This window comes from Macaca nemestrina, chromosome 10, assembly GCF_043159975.1.
Source record: "Macaca nemestrina isolate mMacNem1 chromosome 10, mMacNem.hap1, whole genome shotgun sequence".
Classification (NCBI taxonomy): Eukaryota; Metazoa; Chordata; class Mammalia; order Primates; family Cercopithecidae; genus Macaca; species Macaca nemestrina.
The window spans coordinates 8589377-8608611 of record NC_092134.1 but is presented as its reverse complement, the minus strand read 5'-3'; the positions used below and the strand labels follow the sequence as shown (position 1 = coordinate 8608611).

The following is a 19235-nucleotide window of genomic DNA, read 5'->3' as shown; positions in this document are numbered from 1 at the left end:
CCCTCCTTCCCCGGTCTCACTGTAGTCTAACCCAGAGGTCTTCTACTAGGGGCTGGAGGTGATTTCAACAGCAAGTAACAGTTGCGTGGCGTATACAGTGTTGAGTTGTTTTTTTCCTTTTTTAAAAATGTGACCTAAGATTTAAAATCAGGTGGTTTCACATAAAACTAGATTTCCAGCTCATCATCAAAGATCAGAACACCTGGCAATTCAGGGCCACTGGCCAAGCGTCAGCTGGAGCTGAGAGGGGGCCCAAGCTCTGTAATGAGCCGCAGGCCTCACCACTCCCTACTCCCTCCCCAGACACTGAAGTCAAGTGTGAGCTGTTATTTATTGAGTTTGCACTTCTATTTTTCACAGGGTAAAAAAATCTCTATTTACCCATCAAAAGTGAGCAAAAGAAAGAGGGTCACATAATTTTCTCCATTTCTTTGTTCGTTTAAGGTCCTGGGAGGTACCGGGACCCCCTTGAATCCAAAGACTCAGGCTCCCGGCTGTTCCTGAAGACACGCACTGTCTCTCATGCTCCCTGCCTTTGTACTCGAGGGCCCCGTCCCTGTCCGCCTGTGGGGCTGCTCCGCAACCTCATCTTTGGGGCCCTTTATTCTACGGAGTCTTCGAGGATATGCCCCCAACGCCGCCTCCCTGGGAGCCCCATGGCATAGGGAGACCCCGCGGCACAGATCCATGGCACAGGGAGACCCCGCGGCACAGGGAGACCCCGCGACACAGGGAGACCCGTGGCACAGGTAGGTCCGTGGCACAGGGAAACCCCGCGGCACAGATAGACCCGCAGCACAGGGAGACCCGTGGCACGGAGAACAAGCCGGACACTCGCTCCACGGAGAGCAAGCCGGACACTCACTCCACAGACAGCAAGCTGGACACTCACTCCTGAGACCAAGCTGGACATTCATTCCACGGAGAGCAAGCCGGACACTCACTCTGCTGAAAGCAAGCCAGACACTCAGTCACTCCATGGACAGCAAGCCGGACACTCATTCCACTGGACTCTCACTCTACCAGAGTACAGGCCAGCCCTCTACAACAGGATATGATGGGGAACGACACCCCCCACCCTTCTTAGATTACCATGGTCTCCCCACCTCCCTCTGTGCAAATGTGGATCTCACACAAGCAGAGGGGATGGGCCTCTGCTCTTCAGAGCCCCCAGCCCAGCTACCAGGAAGGGCTCCCACCACAAGCCCAGCCTCAATGCCCCCACACAGGTCGTGGGAGGGGAACTGGGAAGGCCAGCAAGAGAATGAGCATACAGTAGGTGCTCAACAGACGCCTGATGATATTTTCCAAATACCTCTTGAGGCTGTTAGCCACTCTTCCTTTGCCACAATCCCCACCGCTCCCTGCTGCCTCTCATACCTCAGCACCTATATGCTCTCGGCCTGGCACTTACTTTTTTGCCTCTCAGTCCAGAAAATTCCTGAATGCACTTCAATTTCAAAAACACCATAGCAGCTCGGCGCAGTGGCTCATGCCTATAATCTCAGCATTTTGGGAGGCCGAGGCAGGTGGATCATCTGAGGTCAGGAGTTCAAGACCAGCCTGGGCAACACAGTGAAACCCCGTCTCTATTATAAACACAAAAAATTAGCAGGATGCAGTGGCATGCACCTGTAATTCCACCTACTTGGGAGGCTGAGGCATGAGAATCGCTTGAACCCAGGAGGCGGAGGTTGCAGTGAGCTGGGATCACGCCACTGTACTCTGGTCTGGGTGACAGTGTGAGACTCCGTCTCAAAAAAAAAAAAAAAAACCACAAAAAAACAAAAATAAAACGTAGCTACATCTTTGGAATACATGCTCTGTGCCACTTGGCCTTGGTTTTACACATCTGTTAGAAGGGCAAGCAGACTGGTCAACTCTGGCTACAGAAAACTAGACAAGAAAACCCTCGCCACAAGCCAAAGGCAGCCACCCTTCCACAATCCCTGCGGATAAGGACCAAGCCCAGCCCCAGGCATCGTGGCCGGACGATCGGAATGCGGCAAGGTGTGGCTCATGCTCCTGACAACAGCCTCCTTTCCCTCATGGGACTTTTCTTAGGCTGTAGGAAAGCGGCTGTCTCACGGCAGACACTGGGACCCCGCCCCCAGCCCGTGATGGCTGGTCTCAATGCCTTATGGGTCTCGACCTCTGGCAGCCTGGGAAAGGGAAGGCGGGCAGCTCTGGGGTGGAGCTAGAGGATGCTAGTACCCGCCTAGGAAAACCTCAGGGTCCCCTTATCCCAGCTCGTGCTATTCTTGGCCTCCGTCACTCTCGCCCGGCTCCCCCAGCCACTGAGGCCCCCAGGAAGGAAATGCCTCTACTGACTCCAATCCAGCAGCCACCAAAGTGCCCACTGCCTCTAACCGCCTCCTCCGTGTGGTGCTCCCAGCATCTGCTCTGAGACGATGCTTCAAGAGCCCCGACGCAAAACAAATTCTCCCAAACACTGAGCACCCAGGATCCCCCTTTCAAAAGGTGTGCCACCGAGCCTCTCATCTCTACCATTATTTACTGGATATTTTTTCAAACCAACTCCTTTTCCTCTAGCTCGGAGGAAAAAGCAAACTTTTCCTATGAAGGACCAGATAGTAAACATTTGAGACCCTGTAGGCCATACACTTTTGGTCACAACTATGCAACTCCACCAGAGCAGCAAGGATGCTGCCATAGTCATATGTAAACAAACAGGCATGTCTGTGTTCCAACAAAACTTTATGCACAAGAACAGACAGTGGGCCGGATTAGCCCCAGAGTCCCAGTCTGCCAGCCCCTGCTCTAGCGTAAATAATCTTTCAGTCTCATTCCAAGCAACGGCGTCTGAAAAAACGGCGAGCTGAAGTACTGGCTATTTTTCCTTTCAAGTATGCATTAAGATAAACACACACAACCATTAACATTTTAAACACGTGAAGTTTGGGAACTACCCCGAGTCATCCTGGGAAGCCCTTACTTTTGGAATGTGGCCTTTGTACGCACAGAGATCACAGGTCACCCAATCAGGAGTCTAGGATTTTGCCGACTGAGGAGGCCCGTGGTTGTTTCCCCCCAGCTCTTTTCCTGGCCACTAGGGGAGGCTCAAGATAGCCCAGCAGGGTGAGCACCCCAGAGAGGGTCTCCCCTCACTTGCTGCCACCACAGAGGGGAGCCTACACTCACACTGCCAGTGGCCAAGCGACAACTCATGGAGACGGTTACTGCCAGCCATGCAGGGTGCTGGCCACCAAGCAAGTGGCTGCTCAGCATGCAGGGAGCCAGACCCCAAGGACAGCCACCCCCACCTTGCCTCTTACCTGGCTCTTGCCGCGGCGCCGATAGCTCCGTCTCACCAGACTCTTATAGTTCTCATTCTTCTTGGTCAGGTAGTAATAGAGGACGCACTCAGCCACCGTCTGTGGGACAGAGAAAGAGGACACTGAGCAGGGTACAGCGCAGGCATTCAGGGCAGGAGCCAGGAGCTCACATCCCGGGCTCATATCCTGCCTCCTCCACGTACCGGCTAGGTGACCTCGGGCAGATGACCTAACCTCTGTGTCTCAGTTTTCTCATCTGTAAAATGGGAATGCTAATTGTACATACTTCACAGAGTTATCACAAAGATCAGATCAGTTAACACGTAGGTAAAGTACTTGGGACGAGGCCTGGCCCGGAGTAAACATGATGGAAGTCTTTCCTGTTATCACAATCACTGCTGTTGCTATGGTTAATGACAGCGCTGATGTCGCTATATGTCACCCCCAGCCCTTATGGGAAACAAGGACTGCAGCCCACAGCTGGGCAAACTCAAAGCCTTCCCCAAACACAGGTCTGGGTTCTCCTTTCCCTGACTTCAGCCTTCTCTTCCCTGATATTCGGGGTCCTGAACAGCCTCTTCCAAGCCTTGCGCGTAGGGACCACCCCACGCCCCACATGCCTCTTCCTGGGTTTCTTTCTTTTCTCTGCCTCGGTCTTTTCCATGTAGATTGGGTCTGAAAGCCAGAGCAACCAGCCCTCTATGAACCCCGGCCAAATGGGACCAGTAAAAGGGGCAGCCTCAGAAAGTGATGCCACGATGCCCCCACCTGCGGGCATGGAGCCCAATTCGCCAATGCCCGCAGCCGTTCCCCTTACAACGTAAAATGTTTCTGCGATGCTCTGGCCGGTGTCAAGCCAGGACCCCACCTCCAAGGGGCATTCTGTGAGGCCTCTGAGCTGGGCCTCAAACTTCACTGCCCTCAACAGAAAGCCCCCAGCTGGCAGCCTCCTGCCAAGTACAACCTCCAGGGGGGCTCCTAGGCAGCCCCAGGCTAAACCCGGCCCACAAACAGGACCCACACAGCAATTGAGAAAGACGTTTTATAATCAGATGCCAATAATTGCAATTCAGGGGATGTGGGTGCCCGACTTCTCCTTTAACAATTCAGGAGAGCTCATTCCTGTGCTCAGCAATGGCAGCCAGGCTCTGGACAGCAGCTGCCCCCGCGGGTGGGCACAGACTGGCTGGTCCACCTGGCTCCCAGCCAGACGTCAGCCTCACTCACTGTCAAGACCCGCCTGCCCCTGCCGGCCTCTCCGTCGGCAGCTCCTGCTCCAGACCCCTCTGGAAGCTCTACTGAAGCCTCGTTCTGGGCTGCCTCTCAGCCAAAGAACACCGTGAAGTTTACTCCCCAGCACAAAGACTTCTAATCCCCTCGTCCCGAAGGAGGATTGCTCAATGGCCAGTTTCTGAAATGCCCTGCTTCCATCCCGGGGAGCCCTAACCTAGAGTCCGCCGTGCCGTCCACTCCCTGAGGGAGACGTAGTCACTCAGAAGATGGGCTATTTATAGGGCTTGTTTCTCCACACTGGTTTTTCAGGCATGGAGAGATTTTTCCCCACACTGCTCCGTCTCTCTCCTTCTACGGTTATCAGCTCACGAGGGGCAGGCGCTGGGAACAGCTGTCCTTTAAAATAAGTGCCTCATCCTCCTGGCCTCCCTCCTACAACCAGGAAGCCCAAGCAGGGTGTCCACCAAGCTGCGGTAGGCAGGCCCCCATCTCTGAGAAACGGGATTCAGGGAAATGCTGCTTAAGACACACGGATGGCAGCCTTTCTCCTCTGACCCTCAGGATGCTGGGGGAAGACCCAGGGGCCACGTCCAACACACAGCCTCATCCAGCCAACTTCTGCCACCTGCAGCCTCTCCAGGCACAGTCCAACCAGCCTTGTGGGTGCAAAACAACGGCTTTACCATTCTCTGGGGACACTGTGTCTACCAGCCAACTGGAGCTGCTCCAGGCCTGGGCTTGACACAAAGTGGGCTTTAGGCCTCAGTTCCACACAAAGGTTTGTCCAAAGAAGATGGGGACTTGTAGGTCACACATCTGGCTTGGCATTAGGGGTGTCAGAAAGCAGTCAGTGACCCTCAGAAGGACCTAGAAAAGCTGGTCCTCCAGTCCCGCTGAGGCACGCCACTCCTGCCTATGAAGACTTCGCTGGGATGCCAGGCACGGCAGTGCTTCCACAATCCATCCCCAGTATGCAAGGACGCTCCACACGGCCTTTGAGGAGCTGGCAGGAGACCCGGTCGGGCACGGGGGCTCTGGGAAGCCTGGCCGTGCAGTTCTCCCTGGGGTTCCCAGGGTTCCCAGGTGCTCAGCAACCTGAGGCTCCTCCTCCAAGGGCCCAAGAGGCCAGGGCGGGGCCTGCACTGATCTATCTCCCAGATGGAAGGAAGAGAGGGAGGGAAGGAGGGAGGAGGGGAGCATGGCCCCCGGAGGAAGGGGCCAAACAGGCTAGGGCCTCGTAGGCAGGGAGGGAGGGCCTCCACCCTGAGTCCACGCAGTTGCCCACGGAGGTGGAGACCGAAGGGGAATAGGGCAGGCAGCGACTCACCTTCCTCTCCAGGAATGATGCGATCAGGCCAAAGTTCTTGGGATGCTGCATGAACCTGTGGGACGAGAAGGGTGGGCGTGAGACCTGGCCGAGGAGGGCTTCCCTGCAGGGCGGCCGATCGGCTCCCAGGCGCCTGCCATCCCCACTGGCCCGGCCTGGCGGGCACCGCCCCACTCGGAGCAATTAAGCCCAGGGGGGTGTGGGAAGGGCTGCTGCGGCAGACGGGAGGGGTGGGGACCCAGGGGTAAGAGAGGGCGTTCCTTGGAGTGAGTCACTGGCTTTAGCGCCTTTGAAAATATATTTGTTTGTCCTGCTGGAGGCGGCTTCCAGGAAAAATGAGGACATGACATGCAGCTCTTTGGTGGGGTTCCCCCCCCTTTAAAATCCGCTTTTGTTTCTCTCTCCAGCTGGATCTGGGAAGCATGGCCTCACCCGGCCCACACAGGGTCTGCTTGGGAACATGGCAGGGATCCGCCAGCGGGGTCACGGCTCACCAGGCTGCTGGGCCTCCCCAGGAGAGGAGAGCTGGGAGCAGAGGCTCCGAGTGCCCATGGGGCAGCGGGAGGGGGTTGGCCAACCAAGGAGGCAGCAAGCATGGACTTAAGTCAGAGGCTGGTGGCGGGGCGCTGGCACTGTCCCAACTGGCTTCCTGCGTAGCCAGGAGAATTACTGGGAAACCACTGGGCCAGGCTGAAATGCGAGGGCCAAAGGAGCAGGAGCATGGTGGGGGCAGGGATGTGGGTCAAGGCCTGCTCCACCCCAGGGGTGCTGGGTGGAGTCCATGGCCCCAGGCCCAGGCGTCCCGGCGACGTGCCACAGCCGCACAGCCTTCGCGGGGAAAGCAGTGGCCGCCAGCGAGGCTGGACTGTGGGCTCCCACGGAGGGAGGCTGAGTGAGCACCGGTGCCCGACCTGCCTGGCCCTCCAGATGGCTGGGCAGGAGGCTAGCAGGCCCCGCGCCTGCTTCCCAGCCAGACACCCGAGGATCCTGAACAGTCTCTCTCTCCTCCCAGTGGAAGCAGCGCGGTGAGGAATGGCAGGCTTCCCTGGCCTGGGATCCCACCTCGGGCGGCTGGCAAGGCCGGAGCCATCCTAAAGCCCTTCTCTTCCAGGTAGGGAGAGTCCTTCCCACTCTGCTCCCCCTCCTTGTCCCAGTGACATTTCGTTCCTTGCAAACCCCTCCCACGGGGTTTCCCCAGGCACAGTGGGGGCTCCCAAGAGACCAGGAATCCAACTTGGGAATCTCCTAGGTCACCTGTTCCCCTCCCCCCGACCTCACTTGCACCCCCTGAAGACGTTTATTAGAAGTTTCCTATGCCCTGCACACCTCACAACAGCTGACTAAGGAAGGCCCTGTCACTCTACCCATTTTACAGATAAGGAAATCGAGGTTCAGAGGGGGAATGGTCACATGGCCAGCACATGGTAGCCCCATGCTGTCAGTAGGTGATTTTCAAAGCCCTGAGTGCTATCAATTCCTCCGCACATGAGACCTCAAACCGAGCCCACAGTCCTGGAGGGATGCAGGCGGGCAAGCTGTGGCTCAACCAGGCCAGCAGAGAGCAGCCCAGCCTGCGTCCCCCGCCCTTCGGCTACTGAATTAACAGAGGGTGAAATTATCAGACCTGCAGAGCCACATGAGATCTTCCGAAAGGCTGGAGCCACAGAAAGCACCCCAGAACACCAGTTTTTGTATTTCAGAAAAAATACATACACTAAAACATCATGCCTACCAGAAGGAATTTGAATATCGAACGCAACAGTAATTCAGTAATTCTTAACACCTGTGACTGTCCCACCATCACCTCCCTCGTTCAAAACTGTAAAAAGCATGCGACGGAGACTTCAATTTGATGTAGAAAGATCGTGTCTGCTACGGTGAGGCTGCAGGCACGAGCCACTAAGTAACCGAGTATTCCTGCTCAGGGACCAAGGCTGTCTCCTGCGGAGGACCACTGATCCTGCGCCGTGGGCACCCAACGGCTCATTACCCCACCCCTCTATTTTTATGGACGTTTCAACATTTCCGTAATCAAAAGCTACTCTTAAAAAATGATTTCCACCAAAGACCCTCCTGGATAGCCACTGTGTCCTTGTCCTTTCCGAGTTCGGTATCTGCACATGCTAGTCCGCCCGCCCCTGCTGGGAACCCAGAGTCACCCCATCCCTCAGGTCCTGCCTGGCACCTCTTTTGAGTCCACAACCGTGAACCAAAGCCCAGGGCACTGGGGAAGGAGTGTCATTGCTTTGGAGGAAGCTCTTGTCTGGAGGCAGGGTCTTCCCCAAGTCAGCTCAGTGGCCTGCTGGGTGAACGTCGGGCAGTGACAGAGTAAAGTCTCTTCCCTGCGTCCCCTCCTGGCCAAGCACTGAGACCTCTGTCCACACCTCAGTTTCCCACTCTCCTGCCTCCCAGGGGTCTGAGGTCCTGAGGAGGTGCTCTATGTCCTGGGCAGGGAACCCAGCGCTTTACGGGCAAGTGATTATAGCAGGCTTGTGCACCCCGCAGGCCACATGCGGCCCAGGATGGCTTTAAACGTGGCCCAATACACATTCGTACACTTTCTTAAAACCTTATGAGTTTTTTTGTGATTTTGTTTAGCTCATCAGCTATCATTAATGTTAGCGTGTTTTCTGTGTGGCACAAGACATTTCTTTTTCTAGTGTGGCCTGGGGAAGCCAAAAGATTAGACTCCCCGGAATTATAGCACACTGTTCCCAAGGTGTGGGGTGGTTCAGCAGGGCCCACCATCTCCTCTGGGGACCCTGGGCCAGGAACAGAGGCCTCCTTCTGCCTGGATGTCACATCACAGATCCTCACTGTGGTGTTTGGCCCCCTCAGACACAGCTTTCGAGAGAACTCAACTCCCGTCTCTGCTCTGCACAGCCCTACTCCCTGGCCCCATTCGCAAACCCTTCCCCACACAGCCTCTCCATTCCGGCTGGGGGAGTCTGAACCCTGCCTCCGCAGTGTGCATGCTGTGTGGCCTTTGTACACTGTCTCAACCTCTATGAGCCTCCGTGTCATCACCTGTGTACTGGGGTGGGCCTGGCTGAGCTGTCATAAGGGACAGGAGGGGGAAATGCATGAAGCCGACAAGACACAGGCACAGTGATGGGATCATGAACCCACTCAGCCAGCAGCTACTGTCAAAGAGAAAACAAAATAGAAACCACCAAAAAGCCACTGGCCAGCCGCGTCCCTGCCCAAGGCTCAGGCCCAGCCTCTAAGTCCTTCCTGCCTTGTTCTTCTGACTCACAGCGCCCTGTCTTACATACAGCTGCCCTTAAGCTTTGTACCAGGTTGAAGTGTGTCCTCGGAAAATTCATGGCCACCCAGAACCTCAGAACGTGGCCTTATTTGGAAACAGGGTCTTTGCAGATGTAATTAAAGTAAGGTTGTATCGGGTTAGGCTAGACCCTAAATTCAGTGTGACTGGTGTCCTTATAAGAAGAGGAGAAGCACAGAGACAAAGGTCATGTGGGGTCGGAGGCAGAGCGTGGAGGGATGCATCTAGAAGCCCTGGAAGGCCACGGATGCTGGCAGCACCAGAAGCTGGGGAGAGGCCGGGACAGGCTCTCCCTTATGGCCCCCAGAAAGAACCAAACCCACCGACACCAGGATTTGGACTTCCGGCCTCCAGAACCAGGAGAGAGTAAATCCCTGCGGCTTTAAGCACCCCCTGGCGTGTTCATTTGTGGTGGCTGCCCCAAAGACAGCGCAGGCCTCAACAGGATGGGTTTCTGGGACGGGAGGGGGACGGGAGGCCAGGCCAGGTGATGGAGGACTCACTTCTCCCGGAAGGTCTCCTTCTCCTGCTCGCTCCACATGTTCATGACCTGGCGGTCTTTGTACACCTTCATGGGGTCGGCCATGAGCCCGTTCATGTTGATGAACTTGATGCGCTGCTGGTCGGCGTCGTACAGCATGGGCGGGATCACGGCCAGCTGGCGCATCTGCTTCTCCAGGTTCTGCAGGGAAACGGAGGGCAGGGTCAGAGCGCCCGGGGGCGAGGTGCTCCGGCCAGTGCAGGGGACCCAGGGAAGGCACAGAGGGGACCGATGTTCTGTGCCCGGGTAGGGAAAATGCAAAACCAACGAGAAGGAGAATGATGAGTTTAAAAATAATAAGAGCTCATGCTGGGGGAAGGGAGAATGTAAAGGCCTCCCCGACAGGTTTATGGTGGGCAGGACTGTAGATTCAATGCAGAGAGCAGCAGCTGCCTTCTCTGCAGTGGGAGGGGAGCCATGAATCTTCCCTTTGGAAACGCAAGCGCCATAAAGCACTGCAGGAAGGATGCTCAGCCCAGCTGGGCCCAGGGAGCCCGGGAGACAGGACGGCCTTCCAGGTTCGGCAGGCAAGAGTGGGCCCTGGGGTCCAGCTGGCCCCACAGCATGCGGGCAGCCCAGGGGCGCAGAGAGGGTCGGCCGCCTCGCTGGTGGAGAGAAGCCTTTCCTTCCCCCACACCCCACGCCCCCTCCCAGCATCCCGCTCCTTCAAAGGGCCCACCTGGGATCTGGCCTACCCAGCCCTGCATGCAGCAGCAGTCAGGCGGCCGCTCCTCTAATGCACTGGGATGACTATTAAGAGGCTCCGAGCCGCCACTCAGCTGGGCTCACTTCCCCAAATCTCGCAGCCAGCCAATTACTGGCGATTAATTACCCATCTCCGGAGGCAAGCGAGGGCTCCGCGTAGCCAAGGTCAGCCAGTTCAAATGATCCAGCTGCCCGGCGGCCCACATCCAACCTCTTCACTCGAGGTGCAGGACTCCCAGCCAGGGGCCGGGTGCGAGGCACAGCTCTGACCCCGGGGTGGGACAGGGTTCCCACAAGAGGCCGGTGTCTGTCTCCCAGAACTTTGGAGCTGTACCCCACACCCCAATACAGAACGCTGACCTTCCTCGGATGTCTCAGGGATGTAATAACAGCAGACCCCCAGCAGAGTCCTCCCTGGCAGGACCTCTGCTCCGCCCTCCAACAGCTGCCTTCCTGTCCTTCCCATGCCGGCCATGTGCTCTGACCGCAGAAAGCTCCCAGAAGGATGGGAAGTGCCTGTCCTCCGGCCCAGACCCTTCCCTTGCACACTCCCGGGGAACCTCAGGTCACCCCAAGCTGGCTGGGGAAGTTTCTGTCCCAAATTCCACTTCCACCCTTCACCCTGGACACAGCATCCTTGATGTCCCTGAGGACTCTGGTGACTGCATTCCCATGTGGCCAGTGTGTGTGTGTGTACATGCAACAATCAGCCCAGGCGCCACATCCTTGGCCATCAGGTAAGGAATGCAGAGGAGAGGGCCACCGGCCTCCTCCTTCCAGTGCAGACTAAACCCACGTCCAGCCTCTCTGCGGGATGTCCACAAGTGCAGAGCGCCGGTGAGACGGGGGCTAAAACGGCCCAGCTCCAGTGCCCAGCCTTCGAGGGCCAGGCCCTGTGACTGTGCAATGGGATGGCTTTCTGAGCTCTGTTTTCTGTCAACTGGATGTTGTTGTAAACAAAAACGTACCACAAGAAGTTTTAAAATTAAAAATTATGTTTTAATGGCCAGATTCATCTTTGGATTGCCTGTTTCAGAATCATGTGGGTGGCTGGGTAAAAATTCGGATTCCTGGGCTCTACCCCAGACCAGCTGAATTAGAATCTCTGGTGAGAAACTGCAACTTAAACCAGCCGCCCCCTCCCTGGGGCCCCTTCCATCTGTCTAATCTGAGCATCAGCATCTCAGGGCAGCACGTTCTGTTGTCCAACAGAGCGCTCTGCAGCCAGGGAGGTGTTCGCTGTCTGCCCCGCCCAGGAGGGGAGCCGCCAACCGCAAGCGGCTGTCGAGCTCTTGAGATGTGTCAGATGCAACCGAGGAACTGAATTGCTAATTTTATCCCATTTTAATTAATTTTGATTTCAATAGCCATGCGTGGCTCTGCTGCGCTGAGCTGAAGGGCTATAATCTCCCATCTGGACAAAAGCTCTCCCCAGACAAAAGTCCCCAGAAGGAAGAAACGTGCCGTGGCTGCTTCATGTCTGCCGTGGTATTGGGAGCAAGGGGTAGTGTCATCATGGATACCTGACCCACAGGACCCAGGAGGGACAGGCTGATGCCAACTTTCTCCCCAGGAGAAAAGGCTGCCCCTCTGCTTCCTGGCCATCTGTGGGCCCCCATGACGGCAACCAGGGTCACCTCGGCTGACCCCAGGGTGTCCTGGTACCCCAAAGAGGCCTGAGGGGAAACCAGCCCTGCTCCAGCCAGGAGGGCTGAGATTCCTGTGAGAAGGTCGTGGCTGTGTGGACAGACGGCGTGCTGGGAACTTACCGGCCTGCACCATGCTCCCCCCACCCCGCCAAGCTCTGGCCCCCGGAAGGCTGACCCTGGAACCCACAGGTACTCCTGCCCCTTGGGTTTCTGGTTGGACTCAGCCAATGGAAAGTTCCAAAAGGAGGCAGGAGATGGTAAGAGTGAGAGGCAGGGTCCTCGTCCCCCAACCCCCTCCGTGCTGTGGCATCTGGATCGGGGAGCGCTGGGGCCCTCCCTGCAGGGGGTCCTGCCACACCCCATCTCGGACACATTAACACCCCTCTCTCCGCTCACCCCTGCAGGCCTGGGACGGGCCGTGGCTTCCTGAGGCTTCTACTCCTGGGTACCTCGGTGCCCACGTTGATTCTGCGGTGGCAAGCCCCTTGATGTAAACCACCCTGGAGGCGGTTTCTGGCTAGGGCCTCTGCACCCTCACGGGGGATGCCAGGGAAAAGGAGCTGAGGCCGGAGTCAGGGCCTGCACTCACCTCCTGCTCTGAGAGGCCGTCGATGATCTCCGACACCTCGTGCTCGCTGCGGGCGGCTGACATGGACAGCCCACTGCCCCGCTGGCCCACCCTGCTGGGGACCAAGGGGACACACTCAGGACCAGCCTTTTGGTGGTCGGGGACACTAGCAGGCCCCTGTGGCGCAGCCCTGAGCCCACGCCCTCCCCAGAGAAGAAGTGTGGGCAGCAGGCAGCAGAGGGGCTGGCCCCACACCAGGAGTCCTGGGGAGGCGTGGAGCCCCCACCCCAACCCAGCATGGCCAAACCCTGTGACACGGGCAGCTCACTCGCTTCCTCTCTCCTAAAATACCCTGAAAAGCCCAGCCACAAAGATCTGGGTTCAAAGTCCCGCTCTCCCTCTTTGGCCCTGGGGCAAAGTGTTTCTCTCTGTGCCTCAGTTTCCTCCCCTGTCACATGAGGATTCAAAAGTGGCACCCGGCTGTCTAGAGCTGTTGGGAGGAACTTAATGAGACACGGCTTATGAGTTCAGTTAAGGGTGAAAGCTGTTGTTATTATCACCAATGAATCGTCTTGTCTGTGCAACCAAAAAAAAATGGCCATAGAACCACAGCTGCTTGTCACCAGGTACCTCTCACACAGGGTCCACCAAGTCCTCACAGCCACTGGGGGAGGCTGGCAGCCTGGTCTCTTAGCCACATCTCTCCCCTTTGTCCCACACCGGGGATCTCAAACTCAACTGCCTTCAGGGGTCGTGCAGGCCACAGAAATAGGAGTGCTTGCCCCCAAAACGTATTTAAGCTCCAAGTAAGTGTCAGGCCAAAGAGGCTCCACGGGACACATGCCAGGGTCTGGTAGGGCCCCGGCTACTGGCCTGAGAAGCTGCTGCACTGTTCTATTCCTTCCTGGCCGGGTCACCTCTGCTGAGGATGCCTGGAGCTGACCCCGGGCCCTGACATGGGGGGCGCTGGGCTCGGGCCCCGCTCACCTCTGCATGCGCTCCTGCAGCTCGCGCTGCTTGCGAATCTCCGGGAACTGCTTCTCGTAGTACTCGCGCACCTTGCTCTCCTTGGCCCGCCGCCGGGGGTTGTTCTCGATGCGCTCCACCTTCTTCTCCCAGGCCTCCATGAGCTGGTCATAGCGCTGGCAGAACTTCTGCTCCTGGGAGAGCGCGGGGGAGCACTGCAGAAGATGCTCCTGAACCTGGCACCCGCCGCCCCGCCCCTGCCCACTCACATGCAGGCAGACACACAGGCACACGCACACATACACACACTTCACACAGGCACATACACATGCAGTCACACAGACACACACACATAGTCAGATACACACAGCCACACAGACATGTACATAGAGGCACACACACACAGTCAGATGCACACAGGCACACACACACACAGAGGCACACACAAGTCACACAGGTGCACACAGACGCACACCCAAGTCACACAGGTGTACACACAAGTCACACAGGCACACACAAATGCAGTCACACAGACACACCTATACAGTCAGATACAGTCACACAGACATGCACATACAGGCAGGCACACACACATACAGTCAGATATGCGCAGGCACACACAAGTCACAGACACACATGCAGTCACACAGACACACAGTCACATACACACATGCAGTCAGACACACACATAGTCACATGGACACAGTCACACAAGTAGACAGACACACTCACACAGACACAGTCACACAGACAGATACACAGGCAGACAGACACACAGATTCACAGTCACATAGGCAGACAGAGAGTCGTATAGGTAGATACACCGAGACAGACACACACACATATATACACAGGCACGTAAGTCACACAGCCAGCCAGCCAGACACACAGATGGTCACACAGGCAGACACACAGTCAGTCACGCAGGCAGGCAGACACACACATGGTCATGCAGGCAGACATATGACAGACACACACACAGTCCATCACACAGGCAGGCAGACACACACACATGGTCATCCAGGCAGACATATGACAGACACACGCACAGTCACAGGCAGACAAACTGGTGCACACACAGGGTCACACAGGCAGACATGACGGACACACACAGAGTCACACACGTAGACACACAACAGACACATACATGTCACACAGGCAAATGACAGAAAGACACACACATTGTTGCATCGATATCCAGCAGACGGGGGCCCCTGAAGAAAACCCACAGACCTCCCCTGGAGGACATGGTCACCTCCCTTCCTGGTGAACCAGCCACCCAGTCCTGGCCTCCTCTACAGAGGCCTGGTCCCAAACGGATGCCACCCGCCATATGTGGCTCAACTGAAATCACAAATTGAGTAAAATTTAAGAGTCGGTTTCTAGTTCTCCCCAGCCACACTCCCAGTGTCCAGCAGCCACATGTGGCTGGGGCTCCGGCCGCACCAGACAGCCCGGATGGAGCCCACTGCCACACCAAAGGAAGCTGTGCTGTACCGTATGGCATGGGGGCCCGTCAGCCCCGGGGAGGGGCAGCCTCCAGAGAAAACCACATTGCAAGCAGTTCCTCATTCCCCAGCCTCACCCCAAGGACCAGCTGTGAGGACCTCAGCAGCTCCCAGAGAGGGGGCTCTGCCCTCCCTCCAGGACAAGGAAGTCCCTCTCCACATCTAACCACAGCGCTGCCTGCTGCATGTCCTTTGAGAAGAGATCCCCAATCAGCCTGGAGCATAGCTGCCTGGCTTCCACATCTCCAAGGTGACTTGAGCAAGCGGCGGGGGGCCCACCCACACAATCCCAGTTATCCACCTCTAACAGCTGGGGATGGACAGATGGTGTGGTCTGGGAGCCTCCGCAAACACCCACTTGGCGCTTGGGCACAATCAGAAAGCCCTTCTCTGGTCCTGGAGCCCAGACACCCCAGCCCCACCCCGCCCCATAGTTCAGCTTCTGACCAAGGGCAAGCTGTGCCCTCCATCCTCCATAGCCCCGTGACCACCATGGTCCCCACAGGGTGGTCAGGCTGGTGCTGAGTGGCCCAGAACCTGACCCCATGCATGCAGGCTGTGCCAGGAACCCGCTGGAGATCGAGAGGTGGTTCTGGTGACAGACAAACATGCTCGGGGCAGTGGCTGCGGGCAGCCCCAGTGAGGGATGGGGACCGCGGGGACGGCAACATCCAGCCCATGCCACCTCGGCCCCTGTCCGAGAGGCCCCAGGCTCACAGGTGAGAAAAGCTCGCCTCAAGCCAGCGGAGGAAAGTCACGCGGTGACTGGTGCAGACCAGCGGGCAGAAACCAACAGGCCACTGGCCAGCGGGGCCTCGGCCTGTCCACGTTGCCAGCAGGGCGCCGGCAAGATGGCCTGGCTTTCGCTGGGTCCCTCGTGGAGTGTGCGGGTGGCAAAGGCCCCCAGCAGTAGTGTCCCTGAGGGGACATCCGGCCACCTCCATGGCCCCAAGCACCAGGCTCTGCCTTCTGCCCAGGACAAGGAAGTCCCCCTCCGGGTCTGACCACAGTGCTGCCTGCTGTAGCCTGTGCCTCTGTCCACGGTGCTAGGTGTGCACTCGGCCTGCCTTGAACAGTGCAGGGCGGGCAGCTCTGGCCTGGCCTGGGTGGCAGGGAAGATGCTCATTGGCGTTTTTCTACAAGGGCGGACCCACTGGCCAGAGGAGGAAGCAGACCCCTTCCTCCCTTTCCTCCCTCTCTCCCCGCCTCTCTGTCTTACACACACACACAGACACATACACACACACACATACACACAGAGACACAGACACACACACACAGACACAGACACACACACACACAGACACAGACACACACACACAGACACACAGACACAGACACACACACACACACAGACACACACACACAGACACACACACAGACACACACACACAGACACACACACACACAGACACACACACACAGACACAGACACACACACACACAGACACAGACACACACACACACAGACACACACACAGACACAGACACACACAGACACACACACACACACAGACACAGACACACACACACAGACACACACACACACACAGACACAGAGACACACACAGACACAGACACACACACACACACAGACACACACAGAGACAGACACACACACACAGACACACACACAGACACACACACACAGACACAGAGACACACACAGAGACACAGACACACACACAGACACACACACACACACACAGACACACACACACACACACAGACACACAGACACACACACAGACACACACACACACACACAGACACACAGAGACACAGACACACACACAGACACACAGACACAGAGACACAGACACACACACACAGACACACACACAGAGAGACACAGACACACACACAGAGAGACACAGCACAGACACACACACACACAGACACACACACAGAGAGACACAGACACACACACAGAGAGACACAGACACAGACACACACACACACACACACACACACACACACACACACACACACACACACACGGAAAGACTGGAGCCCCCGCCCCACCGGCTACTCTGTGGGGTGCTGGGAGCGCAAATCCGCCAAGGAGAAGGAGCAGGCCAGTCATGCCTCTGGGACCACAGACCGAGCCAGCCTCTCAGCCAACTGGGCCTCCAGAGGGGCCAGCTCAGCTTCCCAGGAGACGTGGCAGGCCTGGGGGGCCGTGCTGGTGCTGAGCATCCCGTGACAGGGACAAGGCCCTGCTCTCTGGGAAGAGGTGGGTGCCAGGAACCTGCTAAGGTGTGGGGGTCCCTGGGTCTGAGGGGGGTCTGGCTCCCCATTGGGGGTGAGGCAGGCACATCGGAGTTCTTGGCCAAGCCCCCCTTCCCAGGCCTTACTGAAATCAGTGAAGTCAGGGACTTCGGCTTCTTATACCACAAGAAAGAGACCATCCCAATCGCCACCGCGGCTTCAGGGGGTGTTGAATTTGTTTCCGTCTGTCCCAAGATGGGCCACGAAGCCACCCTGGACCCTTCTTGGAAGTCCCTGGTTTCTGTCTGACTCTTCTCTAGCTTTAAATTAAGCCGATTTCTCCCTCCACCCCCTCCACAGACCCCCCAAGGAGCCACTGGCGATCTTTAAAGAACTCAAGCCCGCCCCAATTCCACCTCCAGCCTGAGCTCCTTCCAGCAGCTGCAGCAATCCTTTTAAATGGAAATCAGATCCTCTGCTGCCCTCCCTAGAAGAGCCTTCACCCCAAGGGGGGAACCACGGTGGGTTGGGGGGGGGCGCTGTCAAGGAGGTGGCAAGATAGCGCTGAACTGGCAGTCGTTGTAGGTGGAAATGAGAGGATTTCCTTCCTCACAGGAGACAAAGGGGGAGTATTTATTAGGGCTGAAGCTCCGCGCCTCCGTGCCTATTTTCCAAGAGTGCAACAACAAACACGTTTATATTTGTATTATACACACAGAGCAAATATAAGGCAATGGTAACCGTGGCTGATTCTAAGTGGTGGGTATATAGACGTTCCTTGTACTCTTCTGTCAAATTTCTTAGAATAAGGACTTTGGATTCTTTACTACAAAAACATGTATTAAGACTCGGTGTCCCACTGCATTCGGAATAAAACCTGAATGTTCCATCCTAGCTTGAGGGCAGAGGTTTCCAGGTGATATGGCTCCTGCCGCTGGCCTGCCAGGTTCTGCCCCAAGCTGGTTCCTGCCTCAGGGCCTCTCTGCACCTGCTATGCCCTCTGCCTGACACCCTGACTCTCAGATCTGCACAAAGCCAGTCCTTTCTGGTCACTCCCACCTCAGCACTGAGGTCCCCAGCCCATCTCGAGAGCCTACCCCTCTGCCCAGCTCTTCTCCCCGCATTACTGGGCCGTTTCCTGGCCAGTGTCTCCTGGGCACCCGGCAGCCCTGCGTGGATATCTCTTAACTTGATAAACAGATTGGATGCTCGTTTCAAGAGTCTCTTGTACCAGCCCAAGTGCCCGTGGGTACCATCCAGTCAAGGTGGGGGGGTCTGAGGAAGCTGGGCAAGGCACTGCTGGGCAGCCCACCTCTCCTCATCTATGAGCACGCCTTGGGTCCCGAGGGCTGCCCACAGCTTCCCAGGCACCAGCATCTGGCTGGAAGTGTCTCCTCCATCTAGTGCCCAGACAAGTTCGGGGCCAGGGCAGGCAGGGCCAAGGGAAGACTCTCCTCCCATACAGCACAGCCCCTCCTTCCGGAGCCAGGTGCCAGGACCTCCTGCCCCAGCTAAGCCCCTCACCTGGCCCCACGTGCCCACACACCTGCCCAGGACGCCATGCCTGCCTGGGGTCCCCCTCCCCAGGCACTGCTCAGTTCTGCCGTGTAGCCACTCACACCACCATACCCCACACACCCTCCTGGGCTCTCTTGGAACTGCCCCTTGGGGGTTCAGAGCATGGGCTCAGGAACCAGGTAGTCTGGATTCAAATCTCAGCTCCACCACTTCCCAGCTGTGTGACCTACGGCAAGTTACTTAACCTCTCTGGGCCTCGATTTCTTCATCTGAAACATGTGGCTGACCAAGCTCCCACCTCACAGGACTAAATGCCCCAATGTATGGAGAGCACTCAGAAGAGTGCCCGGAACACAACAGGCACCGGAAGGGCAGGGTGTGCGGGCATCCTCCTCGTCCTTACGCACGATCTGTCCCTGCAGCCTGC

The 19235-nt window shown here is 57.0% G+C and overlaps 1 protein-coding gene across 39 annotated transcripts in view; it reads right to left on the bottom strand.

The window, feature by feature from the left end:
- Window positions 1–19235, bottom strand: part of LOC105493668 (nuclear receptor corepressor 2) — a 240074-nt gene that overhangs the window by 90202 nt on the left and 130637 nt on the right. For 34 of the 39 annotated variants that reach the window (XM_011761567.3, XM_011761578.3, XM_071070834.1 and 31 more), the window contains 5 exons: window positions 13593–13765; window positions 12627–12720; window positions 9646–9824; window positions 5857–5911; window positions 3297–3395 (listed from right to left, as the gene is read on the bottom strand). In XM_011761567.3, the coding sequence (XP_011759869.2) occupies window positions 3297–3395; window positions 5857–5911; window positions 9646–9824; window positions 12627–12720; window positions 13593–13765 (600 nt within the window). The remainder of the gene's footprint in view (window positions 1–3296; window positions 3396–5856; window positions 5912–9645; window positions 9825–12626; window positions 12721–13592; window positions 13766–19235) is intronic. The other 5 variants (XM_071070825.1, XM_071070833.1, XM_071070838.1 and 2 more) reach the window with 1 other exon arrangement.